We start from the raw sequence: 14,706 nt of genomic DNA on the forward strand, positions 1-14,706 counted from the left end.
TTTCTTCAGTTGACCTGCAGGGTTTTGCTTTTTTAGGAAACCATAATTCATTAGTAGATTCATACTTGCAAATCACATTGTACACAAGCAGCACAGCTTCCATTTATGTTAGCAGTTTACTAATGACATTCAAAATCAACGCCGTTTGATTACTCTTAAGGACTTTTTTTGAAGGAAATATCAATAATCTTGCACCATTATTAGCTGAATCGCTATCAGTCCCAAAATAATAGTATAACCCAAACCGTACAGACACAAATCTAGGAATACACTACACTCACTTCCAGTAAACTTAAAAAAATGCATTATTTTAATTTTAAATAACAGAGGAGTTATAACAGAAATACAAAATTGAACACGAGAACAAAACAGTGATCGTATGAAAATATCAAGAGTTTTAATACAACTGAGAAGACATAACGTTATGTAAGGTTTTGATTACACTGAGTACTATATGAAAAATTAATTACACTGTGTCTAATATGAGTAATGATTATAGTGTTGTATGTAGATATGGCCGCGATTGGCACTGATGGAAGGGATGTGACTCACAGAATCATGACAAACTCACTAACGCAAACACAACATTTATTTTTCACTTTAAGCTAACTGAACACAGTATAGATGTTTTTCAGTAATCATTTCTATAGCTTGCCATTTTTATTCAATAATGTTAATTTCAAGGTGTTTAGAAGATGGTAAGGGTTCAATAAATGTGTATTGTAGAATTATAAGCTTTGCTTTTAATTTATAATAAAACAGATTTCCACATTACATTATTCATAAAAAAAAAAACTGTTTCTTGTGAGTATCAATACTTGATGTTTGTATTGCATGTATGAATGAATGCTTGAACAAAGAGTTGAACTTTGCTTTAAATTATATAAAAAAACTCATCATGTTTTTATCTGTTAGCCTATTAAAAAAAAACCGTTTAATGTAATTTCCTTAAGTGAATCATAAATGTCACTCATTTATGATATTATCTAGATTAACAAGCTACATATTAAATCATTTTTTTTTTTAAATGAGCAAGATTTGTTGTATGTACTTGTTTCTGTTATTTATGTTGAGTATGTTTCTTTTTCCCTTTGTATGATTGGTGAATGTGAAATATTTATGTAGGTTTAGAAAGAGAGAGAGAGAGTGATTATGTTAAAGTTTCATCTTATAGATATTATAAATAATAAAGAAATTTTTTAAAATTATATTCTTTATTTTTTATTTAAACTGTGTAAATAGATTCACCAGTTTTACTAATGTTTTATTTTTATGCAAATACAGAATGATTCACATGGTGGTTTTTGAGTTCATTCTACTCACAGAAATAATGAAAAAGGTTCATTTAAACATAGATCTGAAAATGCTCCAGTAGAGAATATAAAACTGTAATAGGGAGAGTAAGAGAATCTAGGGTGAACCTCAGGCAAATCAAGGCGCCTGTTAGAGATTTCCTGTTAAAGAGTGAAATAAAGTCATACTGAAATTCTAGGAACCTAAATTAAGGGTAAACTTGACGTTCTTATGATTTTTGACCTGATAAATTGAATAAACTGGCTTCCAGAACCATATTTCCAATAGTTTTCATAATATCCAACATAAATCAGAAAAGTTTGTTGTCTAAAACACGTTTATATATGTATGTATGTATACCATAAGAAATTGTCAAGTTTATCCCTTAATTTAGGTTGCTAGAATTTCAGTATGGTTTTATTTCACTCTTTGCCCAGGAATTAGGGCGAAATCTTTCGCTAGCTGTAATCTGCCAATGGAGCGTTTTCAAACCCATGTTTATATGAACTTTTTTTATTATTTTACGTAGTAGAATGGGCTCAGAAAGCGCCGGTAACACTATGTGAAATCACTCTGTACATCCTTTGACAAGTATCAACTGGACATCTAGTTTTCTTGATAATGAGAATCTTCATTTAATTGTAACTTATCCATCTTTGACATTTTTTATGCACCCCAAACCTTCTTCTTCTTCACCTTTCTTTTTGTTCACATAATCTTCTATTGTCACCAGTTCTTATTAAGTATGTGATACTATGTAGACGTTTTCAGCTAGAATAACAGTAAATAAATGCAAATTAATTTATTTATAAAATTAATAAACTTTGTTAACACAAAAGTTTACAGTAAAAATGAAAGAATTCTAAATCTAATTTCATTCATGATTCAAGTATGTCTTACAAGGGCAGGTAATCACCTGCCCTTGTAATTTCTTTGCCCTTGTTGATTAGCTTTCAAAAGAGTCTAATGATAACTCTATTCCTCTACTACTGCCCTTTTGCATGATAGGAGGAGAGGAGTCCCTACTTTAAATTCAAAATGGCATCTTCCAACTTTGCTTCATTTCTGTGTAAACTCAAAGATTTTCAGGTGGTTCATACCAGATCGTTTATACCATTATTCTTTGGTGGTTGGGTTTGAATTAACCACACATCTCAGGAATGGTTGACCTGAGACTGTACAATACTACTTTTCATTTACTTTCATACATATCATCCTCATTCATCCTCTGAAGTAATATCTTATGGTGGTTCTGGAGGCTAACAGAAAAAGATAGGTTGGGTGGTTCAAGTAACTTACATTTATAATCACAGCAGCTAAGAGGGAGAAAATGTTCCAGTCTCATAATTAATATGTCTCAAGTTGACTATGTATAATTTCGTATAAATATTATTGTTATAATTACTTTATAATAAAATATCATTTGCGTTAGTGTTTATGTAACAAAAAAATAAAAGTTAAAAAATTCACATGAAGAATCAAACCCAAGAGCTATCAATTATGCTGTCATTGCTGTGATTGTAGATATACAGATAAATTACTTGAACCACTTGAGAATCTTTAAATGGAGTTTAATCAGAAATTAGCAAAGTTGGAAAATGACTGAATTTATAGGGACCCCCTACTACCACTCATCTAAAGGGCATTGATAATCTACTTTGTAAGCTGACTGCTTGCCCTTGTTAGTTGCCAAAAACTTAAAATTAACTGCACTGATTAAATGAATACACTTTTAATCATTTTGCATTGGTATTTTTTGCAAAACCTACAGTTAGTCTGCATTCTTTGTTTTTTTTTTTGTTTGTGTATCTGTAGCTTATTCAATCCTTGAAATGTTAATTTAAGATTTTTTGTCTATTAAAAGAACAACAATAGAATAGCGTCATGAAGAAAGTTTCTTTAATCAGTAGTGTACAATTGTCATGGGATTTTAATATTCAAAAAGTAAGTAAATGAAAGATGTTTTGAACTGGACTGTTGTCAAATAATTCTCACAAATTAAAATGACAAATTAGACAAAATATTTCAAGATGAAAAGTTATTCTACAAAATGTAGTTTCATTTTAAAGTAAATTACTGTCCAGCTGATGATTGTTTTTTTTTAAATTTAGCATCAGAATTTTTAGTTACTATTTTGACAGGAGTGGGTGGGAAAATCCCTTTCCAAAATTAAACTGATCATATTTTTCAATTTGTAAGGTTTGTAATATAATTATTGAGTAGTTTCTTTGAAATTTAGATGATGAGATTTATTTACATTTTAGTTGGCTATGTATTTGTTCACTTATTGCCAATCACTTAAAACTTTTGCCGTAGTTTTCTTTTCAAATTATTATGATTGCATTCAAATAATTAATCATTCTTATCTCTTTATGGTAACTGTCTTAAGAAAATAAGACTGATTCTTAGAAAAATTTTTTTTTGTAAAATGGTATATTTTGGACCTTGTAACATCAACTACATTCTAGTGAAACATTTTGTACCTGCTTTGTTTATAATGACAATAACAATAATAATTGTATATTCTGTCATCATCGAAAGCCCAAGTAAAATCTAATGGTAGTTCTTATGAAATTTTTGGCTGAATTAGGGCAGTGCCGTAATTTGAACTTCAGTGATTGAAGTATTCATTTGAAGTATTCCAATCCGATTGAATGTAGGTGTACCTTTAAATGGGATGTTAAATTGGGTTCTACAGGTTCATCCAAATTCTAATTTGGAATAGTGCTGATAATTCATGTGGATCTAATTTAATTCAGTTCTAGTTGTAATTCAGACAGCGCACATTGATAATACAATGATTGAATCAGACCACCCAGAAAAAGACAATTACATTGAAAACTTTTTCTAAAGACTTTAGAACCGAAAAGACTTTTAGAATTTTATTATCATAAACCTTGACCAGTTTTGGTCTACATTCTGTAATGAACTTTTATGCAATTATCTTTATTGTAATAAAACAAAAAAAAACACTGTTTTTAATAATTTTTGCAATACAATAATATTTTTGTAACAGCTGGAATTTTTTCTGTAATATCTTGAACCCATTATATTGTGACCATTATTGGTATGAGTACAATTAAATTGATATATATATATACATAAGAATGTTTGTGGTGTGGCTGAAAGACTCCTTGTTACTTAAGTTTTCATTGTTTTATTATATAATTGCACTTGAGTGTTAATAAATAATTTAACAAATTGCATTGTAACAGTGCTTTTACTAATACCTAAATCATTCTACCCTTTCAATTAAAAATTTTTTGAATTTCTCTTCTATGATAAAGACAACATGCTTATACTTTATATCATTAATTTTAGTTAAAAACAAGAGTATTAAAAATTAATTTAACAGGTTGTATCATGGCAGCAGAATATATTAATTTATTAACGTGAATTAAAAATCACTTATATATTTTTCTCTTTTATCCTCATTAAGGATAAGTGGCCCATATTATATTTTTTGTATGTTAATTTTAATATAACAGTTACATAATAGATGGATGGAGCCTTTACTTGATGAAAATCCATTATAACAAAAAGAAAATGAAAAGAAAATAGGTTTTTTTAGTTTCAAAAAAATTTTTAAATGTCAGTTGTTTCAATACACAGTACCTTCCTCAGATGTTTTATGTCAATAAAATGTATAAGCTTAAAAGTACAATATAAAGAAAAAGGTATACAGAAAGCCAGAAGAGATAAAGTACATAAAGATAATGAGCAACATCAGGAAGTACACACATGCATCAGTCATATCAATTTAATAGTAAATGGTATTGGTCAATTCAGTAAAAGAAGTGGAACAATAAGAAGCATATCAAACATTTATAAGTTTAATAATTGTGAACTATTCAAGTCTAATTGATCATTTAAAACTAAATTACAATTTTAATTTTCATTGATTCCAAAAATTCAGTTTCAGACCTGTGTATCATAATTATTGATCCTAAAATTCTGGTTTTTGTTTATTTATATGCTCCATAATATATTCCTTGACCTGTATGTATGAATATTAGAATGAAGAATATTAATGCTCCATTTGTGCGAATATTTCTGATTGTTCATCCATAGTAATTTTGGTAATTTTTCTGGATTTTAATGGTAATTTTACAGGTTGTTCAACTTAAAAGAGATGTAATTTGTACCCATCACTGTGTAGTATATACTAACTATATATTTTTGTTAAAATGCATATATTGGTGTGAGATGGATAAATTAATCTGGGAGATGCTGGTACAACTGGAGCTGGAGTGGGGGGAGGACTGTTTGTTCCCTGCACATTTGAATACTGTCAATCTGTGTTGAGCACTGGCTTTCGAACAAGATTGTGCAATCGTGTATTGTTTGTCAAAATGCAGTTAACTGTTGAAGAATGAGTATTTGTGATGAAAATCTATTTAGAAATGAAATCTCATGTTGTGTGTTACAGAAAGTTCAGAGCGAAATTTGAAAAAGAAGCACCAGTGAAAAGTATTATTCAGAAGTTAATTAAAAAATTCTGTGAAACAGGTTCAGTGTTAGACCAGAAATGTGCCCAGCACTGGTAGTAAAGGACATTAAAGCCACAGTTACAAGATCTCTTAAAATTTTTGCAAAGCCTAAGCTTGGAAAAGAATATTTCACTAGGTTCAGCCCACACTGTAGTGAGGAGAATGCTGAAATGTTACTCATACCGAATGCAAGTTTTCCACAATCTAACTAATGCTAATTATGCTAAAAGGGTTCACTATTGTCAATGGTTTAAGAACTTCATTAGATGCAACATTGTCATTTTATATCAAGTATTTTTCACACATGAAGCGTGGTTTTACCTTGGCAGGTATGTTAATAGTCAGAACTACCGTCGGACCAGTACCAATAACAATATTAATAGTGAGTTTTCAGTATCCCAGGATTACTGAAATCTTCCCAAATCAGCTGATCTGGAAGTCGAGAGTTACAGCGTTCAAGTCCTAGTAAAGCCAGTTATTTTTACACGGATTTGAATACTAGATCGTGAATACTGGTGTTCTTTGGTGGTTGGGTTTCAATTAACCACACATCTCAGAAATGGTCGAACTGAGAATGTACAAGACAACACTTCATTTACACACATACATTTCATCCTCTGAAGAATTATCTAAACGGTAGTTACCGGAGGCTAAACAGGAAAAAAAAAGAAAGGATTACTGAAAACCTGCATGGTTTTTTTAATTTTCCCCACACCTACAAAAAATAGGCATTTGGTGTAGTTTAAAGCCAGTGAATAATAGGACCCTTATTTTTTAAAAAAATACTGTGGATGCTGCCGTCTACCAAGAAATTATCCAAAATCCTTATTGCTAGAAGATGAGCATGACTGTAGTTGCAACAGGACAGCATCACTTGCCATACAGTTCATTCTAGTATGGATATGCTACAGTATTTTTATTTATTTTTTTTTTCTTGGAAGAATCATTTTTAAAAGATTGTTGCCAACAAAATCCCCCAATCTGACTAGTCCAAACTTCTTTCAGTAGGGTTATTTAAAAGAAATTGTTTATTGGAGGAGTCCAAACAGTTTTGCCAATAAACTATTATTTATAGACTAAACTAAGTGATTAGGCCTCTTTTAAGTTGAAAATCCTGTACTTCATGTTGAGTACAAAGGTGTGAAACTGAACCTTTTGGAGCCATTAGAAATTCAAAAACTTAAAAAATTCTTATTTACTTTTAAATGGTCGGTTAGACTTGAATAGTTCAGCATAAACTTATAAATGTTTGGTGGGCAAACATTTGCCCATCACAAACATTGTAATGATCTTATTGTAAGTACTACCACCAATTTTTCAGTGTGAATTGATCAATAATTTTTACTATTAAATTTATGTATTACTGATTCATGTGTTCACTCCTTATTGTTGCTCATTATCTTTATGTATTTTAGCTCTTTTGGTTTTATGTATTTACCTTTTTCTTAGTATTGCACCTTTAGCTTTTGTATTCTGTATGTAACATCTGAGGAAGGTACTGTGTACCGAAAGAGCTGTCATTTTTTAAATAAAGTTTGTGAAAATAAAAAAAAACATATTTTGTTTTCATTATCTTCTTGTTTTTGATATCAATTACAGTTAAATAGTTCAGTTTATGTTTTTTTTTAAATGTATGTAACAAATTTATGAATATTTTATTTTGATTCTACGTGTGTGTGATAGAATACTATGAAGTCTTAAGTTTCTGGTTATATTACTCTAAATAGTACATAAATTAAAATAATTTAGATACTGCTGTTTAATAAACTAAAATTATTCAGCAGTTCGTGACCTCACTGCAAGAGGATGAGCATGACTGCTGGTTGCAACAGAACAGTACCACTTGCCATACAACTCGTTCTACTATGGAAATACTGCAGGATTTTTTCAAGTGGAAAAATCATTTCTGAATGATTGTGGCCACTAAAATCCCCTGATTTTGTGGCTGTTATCTTACATATACACACCTTCTCGCTCTCTCTCTCTCTCTCTCTCTCTCTCTCTCTCTGTATGTGTGTGGGGTGTGGTGTGTGCATGTTTATATTATATGTATGCATGAATATATGAGTTTTATTCACATACAAAAACATTACATGTTTTAAAAATACACTTGTTAGTGTAAAATGAACATTAATTGTGATGCGGTTGTTACAGCACAATATTAAACATTTTCTAAATACAAAATCATTTGAAATTTCTTTTTCAGAATACAGTAACTTTTAAATTGATAGCTATTAAAAAAAAACTACCTTAAAAAGATTGCCTCAACTGTGTTACTGTGTATCAAATTAATTTACATTTTTCAATTTAATATTAAAATATAATATTTTCTACTCCATGAAATGTGACATCTGTTATTCTTGGAAATATTACAGTTTTATGTTTAATTATTATTGTTTCTTTTTTTTAAGCGCTCATACAATAATAATTCTTTGCTTTGTTGTATACAATCACCTGTATCAACACTGTATATAATACTTATTATAAATATTCTGATAAAGGCCGTATTACATACATAATACTTCTTCAATAAATTATGATGATAAATTCAAATTTTTATTCTGTTATGTAACCGTATACTGAAATAATACCATGTATTTAAATTTGTTTCCTTGTTAGATATATTTCTAAAAATATTAAATTTTTGCCATAAACTTTTGTGAATTATTTTTTATAATTTCTTTCAATTCTGAACACTTCTTCATATACTGAAATTTTAATATTCCTGCTCAAAAAAGATGTATGATGTAGTATAGTTAAATTTTACTGAGGTTATTCTTCCCTTCTGTTATCAGAATGTCCATTTTTGAGTTTATTCAAGTGAAGTTCTTCCCTATCATACTCAGTTAAACTTTTAAAATATTAAAATATAATGTATTTTGGAATCCCAGATTTTTTACATGTGTTTTATTTTTGTTGCTAAACTGAGACAGTGTATTAATGTTCTGTTTCTATACGGAAGAGGTATAATGAAAAAAAATCATAATTTTCTAAATTATGATAATTTATTATGTGGCTAGTAGATTATATTCTGTGTTTTTAGTTTGTTTTTAGCCATAAATATTGCTTTACATATTCCTTTGAGACTTGTGAAACACCTGAAGCACAAGCCATGCTAAACAGCCTCTGACAGAGTAATGTTCACGTTTCATTAAATTACCAGTTCCGGTTAAATACAATGAAAATGTTACTTCTAGGGAGCCAAATATCTTGTTTATTTCATTAGATGTTGCTTACTACTAGCCAATCCAAATTTGCATGTAAATCTGTGTTTTAAATTTGGATTTTATTTGTATTTATCTATCCAATTTTTAGAAGTGACCTGTGTATTGTGTTGGATTGCTACTGTTTAGTTATGATACCTAGCCAATATGTGCTTTGTAAAAGTACGAGTTTTATTTTATATCAGATAGTTTACAATTTTTTTTTTTTATTAAAATATAATTATCTTGTATCTGTTAAAAAAACAATGAAATTATATGATTTTTAAATAAATATGTCATTAAAATATGACATAATTAAAATAATGTTAATAAAAGATTATTTGTTAATTTAGTGACTCATTACAAATATTTCAATTTTGTTGGTTTTATTTTTATCTATTTATTTATTATCTTTGGATAGTTGGTTTACATAGATTTATTAAAAAATTGTTTTATTATTTTCTCTCTGTATATTGATATCATTTCATTTCTTACTTTTTTTATTATGATTTATTTAATTAATTTTAACTTATAAAACAATACAATAGCAGACTTCATGCTTTACATATACATATTTAGAATTATTATTTTAAGCATTTAATGAAATCTATGAGGTGATTGATTTTGTGTCTGTGGGAGTGTACTTGGACACAGAAATTATTTTTTTTACGATGCATTTATATTTATATCATTATAAGTTTGTTTTTTACTACAATTTTAAAAATTTTGCAATATGTAAAAAGTAACAGATTACTTGACATGTTTATAACAATTCGATTATTATTAATTGACAGAATGATTATAACGTACATTATTTTAAAGATGTTCTGAAAAACTTATTTTATTTATTATTTAAGTTAATTCTATATTACAGTGAACTATTTAAATGAATGTCATACATACTCCACTGCGTGATGATTATTCATTTTTTTAATGCTTACTAATATTTTAGCCATGCCTACTAATATTTCAGACATCAGTCTAATTATAAATTGTAAATTAATCATTCATCCGGTATTTAAGGTATAAAGTGTGATAATCTATTATTAATACTTCCCCTTACGGTTATTAATTTATTTTGAATCGACTGTATATTATTTCTTGTTGGGTTTTCCTTCTATTTCTTACCACTGTGCTTTGTAGTAATTTTAGTTGGTTTTCTTATTTATTACTGTTACTGTGGTTTTTTATGTTGGTTTTTGGCCCTTCATACCTTCAGCACTAATTTTGTTTTTGCCAGCGTATGTTAACCTTTGCTGCTCTCTTTAAAATTCAATAAATAAATATATATCTAATCATTCAGAGTTGTTTTTTATTTGTAATAATGGTTTTAAATAATTTTTCAAATGATTATTTAAGTACTTTAAAGCTGAATGGGTACAGAACACATTTTTCAGCGGTGAATCAAAATTGTTAAATATAAACAAAAAATTAGTTGAGTTGATTGAACTGCTATTAAATTGTTGTTTAAATAACTTCACTTATTTAATTATTTAAAACTTCAATACTATTGAAATATTTATGTTAAACACACCACTTTATGCCACTGTAGTTCATAAAATCATTGCAGATAGTTCTTATTTCTTTAATTTTCTATCAGCCACTGATCTCAAGAACTGTTATATCGATCTGCTGTAAATTAACTTACTTTATTTGTTAAGTCTGGTCTTCATAACTTTTGTTTTTTCTTTTGTATTTGTAGCAACATTGTCTGCTTTAGCCATTAATGTAAAACAGTGTCACTTTGCATGTTTACAATGTGCAAAGTGACACATGTTCATTGGTGTTGATTCATTTCCCTTACAATTTCTGATGTTTTAAATACCTCCTATGTCTCAGTAAATATCGCCTTGTAAGTAAATAAATATGAAATTTAATAAAATGGACTAAACCATTTACCATAGATCACTGAAGTTAAATAATCTCAGGGTAGTTTGGGTGGATGGGTATTTATTATCTTACAATAAGAAAAAAAATGTATAAAAGTTGACATTTTTTTTGGCTGGGACCTTAGTTAATATGTGCTGGTTTAAGATTAAGCCAACACATTTAATGTTATTATGCTGTAATAATATTTAATGTTTAATGACAGTCTCCATCAGATGTATGAATTTCTAGTCTATCTATCATCTGAATTAAGATCTTATGAATTGAAGATAAAGGAAAGTTTGCTCTGAGTACTGTATTACAGCTCAAATATCTGAATCTAGATGAAATATATTTGGCACTGTATTTCTTACTGGAGTCTAATGAATTTAAATTTACCATAAATAATTTGGTTTTATTTAGGTACCATTATTTAAATTCAAAATAAGAAAACATTTATAAAATAAAATTCAAATTACATGGAAAAAGTTGTTTCAAAGGACCTTTTTGAAGCTAATAACAAAATCTTAACCTTTTGAAACTTTTGGATGTATATTATAAATCAATTTTATAAATATATATTAGTTTTCATATATTAAAAGGGCTTATCAAAGTGAATCACCTTTTTTTTAGGTGATGATGGTGTAAAATATTTCATCTAATTTTTATTCTGTTAATTATTATATATATATGATCTTAGGAAAGATTGTAAGAAATTCTGAACTTTCCCATTAAAACTTGTCCTGAGGTTGAGTGTCTCTTTCCTCTTCTCTCTTTTTTTATTGTCATTTATTTCTTTATTGTAGTATTTGTGGAACTGTTGAGAACTCTGTTCCTATGCAGGAATTGCACAAAAAGTGTAACTAAGCAGACTAAGGTACCTCCTGTGTTAAGCTGGTCCTCCTATTTCTGATTAAATATAACCTAATCTATATGTATAAGCAGAAGTATGAACAACAATTCTTTAGGGTTGATAATTTATATAAATTTTTCTTTACAATACTGTACATTTAATTATATTTATATGCACACATGCATGCTCGTGTGTGTTTTTATTTTTTATTTTGATTTAAAACTGCTTTGTTTATTAAAAATGTTAAATCCTTGGAATCCTTTTCATAAAATATTTATCAAATGCTTTTATTATTATCATATTTTCTATATATAGTATGTAATAAATACTAGGTTAAGCTGAATTTTTTTCATCATTACTTTGCTTCCAATGACTAAAATATATTTCACATAGGTGAAATTATCTTTATTAAATAAATTATAATTTTAAACTAAATTTGCTTTTACTGAACTTATCAAACTTCATTTTTAAATGAAAAAAGTTTCAAATTCTATTTCAAGTACATTTTTAAAAATTATGAATTTTTTTGACAGTTTAAGCTTTAATTATTTTGAAGCACATGATGTTGCATAATGAGATGTCAGTGTCACCACCAAATGCAATATGCAAATTTTTCATATTTACCTTTGTTTTTCCTACTTTTGTTGTATTTCATATTTCTTATACACATTTGCTAATTACGTAATTTATGAATTTCTTGAATGAATCCATTTAAGTAGAAGATTACAGCTTAACATTAAGAAAGCTAATTCCAAGATTAATTTAGGGGTGCATAAAAAATTAAGTAAGCGATGTATGTAGCCATGTTCTTTTAATTTTATTTTGAAGCAGTTTGATAATCATAAATATGTTCATATCATACAGTATTATTAATGTGACAGTATTGTCACATTATTAATGTTCTGTTAATCGCTTTGATCTTTAACCTATATGTTGCTTAAATTTAGTACTAATGTAATTTGTATAAGCTTTAGTAGATTTTTTTTATGAAGCTTGCAATAGTAGTTTAGCTGCCTTCAATGCCCATTGTACTTGGGATAAGCAGCAATTGTCATGTTTCTGACTAGTCCGGGGTATTTAAAGTTGGACCCGAAAGCTGGAAAAGAATTCATGGGATATGTGGTGGCTGCAAATCCACTGGCTCAGATGCTGTTCTCTCCATTAGCTGGCTGGTGGGGCAACAGACTTGGAACTTGTCGATTGCCGATTGTAATCTCATTAATAATCTTCGTTTTTGCGAATGCCAGTTATTCGTTACTCGAGCTGATTCATTGGTATCCTAAGTACTGGATGTTAATGTCACGCTTCTTCGTCGGTATTAGTTCTGGTAAGTTTGATAAATACTATTTTTATTTAATTTAATAATCAGTTAGTTTTAGTAGCCAAATTACATAATTTTTTTTCTGTTAAATTTTTTTTCATGTAAAATTTGTACAATTTGTTCATACAATAATTTTTAATACTCATCTTAAGGAATAAACAAGAAAAAGCAAAAATGATTTCAAGTTTAAAGTATTCAAAATAGTGTACTCTCAGAAATTAAAAATGATCATTTTAAAAAACAGTTGATTTTCTGATGATCCAAATCAGTGTTGGGCACTTCATACAGAGCATGTGTCTGATGTATGTATATATATTCATTTGAATTTGTTCTTTGATTTTTTTTTTTATTAAATAATTTGTAAAAATAAAAATAGTTTCTAATTAAAAAAAATTAAAAATAATAATACTAACAAGAAATATATTAGAATTTTATCAAAATGTATTACTCCTTGTGAAATAAAATGCTGAAGTCAGCATTTTTTAAGAATTAATTAATTGTAAAGATATAATTTTTTTTTAGTAATTCTATGAAAATTTCTTCTAGATTAAAAAATAATGTGTATAGTATTCTACATATTAATATTAATACATGAAAATTTTATTTAAAAATGGTAGTACCATTGTTTTAACAAATACAGATTCAAAATTTTGCAAAGTAATTATTATTTTACCATATCAGTGCCATTTATCTTAAACCTAAGCTGATTAATTTCTACTGTAAGCTGTCCCAGTTCTTATAGTTGCAACTAATTTAAAGCTTCTAAGATTCAAAAGGTACTGTTTAGAGTGAAAGATGCCATTTTTATGGCTGGATATTAGCTGCATTAAGGTTGTTTAGGTATGCTTATTACCAACTTTATAATTGGTTCAGTAAAAAATGGAAAATCACATCTTATTATTTTTGAGATAAGCTTTCCTATTTTTTGAGATTGATTTGCACTTGTTAAGATTATTTACACTTTAAACTATTACTCTTATGCTATCTACCACACTTTCTTGTATATACAATACATATTAGTATTTGGACTTTTCAGTGATTTAAGCTGATGGTTGTTATGCTTTTTCTTGCTTTTCCGTACTTTACAGCTTCTGTTATTCTTATGTTATCTAATCCTTGGGTTCTTTCTTGTTACATATTTTATTATTGCCCTGTCCCAAACAACTCTCTCCTTTCGATTGCAATAGTTTTTTTATAATTTCGATTTTTAGTAGTTTTGCTGGATCTCAGTATGATCCATTTATTAATTATTCACTTTATTAATATTAATATTCTTATTTTAAGGTAATGTTTAAAAAGTATAGATTTTGACACCTGGTGGAGGGGGGGGGGGAATATATCTAGGTATCTGGGAAGAAGGTGTGTTTTTGTAATTCTTACTAAATGTTTTGATAATAGTGAAAAATAATTTAAAATATCATTTTATACTGGACCAAGTCCATATATGTGGCTTAGAGCAAAGGTCCTTAAATCTTTGGTTGTGTGGGTGTAAAGAGTCCAACCCCAGAATAGAATTACATGAAAATAAAATAATAATGTATTTAATTGCTTGCTATTCTGTTGTATTATATTGAATTAATATGATTTTGTAAATCATTAAAAACTATCTATCTGTACAGAATAAGCTCAACTAATTATTGAGTTGAAATGTCGGCTCTAGTTATAAAATATTAACTTTTG

General features: G+C 28.1%; 1 protein-coding gene across 2 annotated transcripts in view; it reads left to right on the plus strand.

Moving 5' to 3' along the window:
• Cln7 (CLN7/MFS domain-containing 8) overlaps positions 1–14,706 on the plus strand; it is a 129,586-nt gene that overhangs the window by 75,659 nt on the left and 39,221 nt on the right. The window contains exon 3 of one of the 2 annotated variants that reach the window (XM_075370195.1): positions 12,773–13,032. In XM_075370195.1, the coding sequence (XP_075226310.1) occupies positions 12,816–13,032 (217 nt within the window). In that variant the 5' untranslated portion in view covers positions 12,773–12,815. The remainder of the gene's footprint in view (positions 1–12,772; positions 13,033–14,706) is intronic. The other variant, XM_075370193.1, reaches the window with a different exon arrangement.

The sequence above is a fragment of the Lycorma delicatula genome, chromosome 7, assembly GCF_047948215.1.
Source record: "Lycorma delicatula isolate Av1 chromosome 7, ASM4794821v1, whole genome shotgun sequence".
In the NCBI taxonomy this organism is placed as follows: domain Eukaryota; kingdom Metazoa; phylum Arthropoda; class Insecta; order Hemiptera; family Fulgoridae; genus Lycorma; species Lycorma delicatula.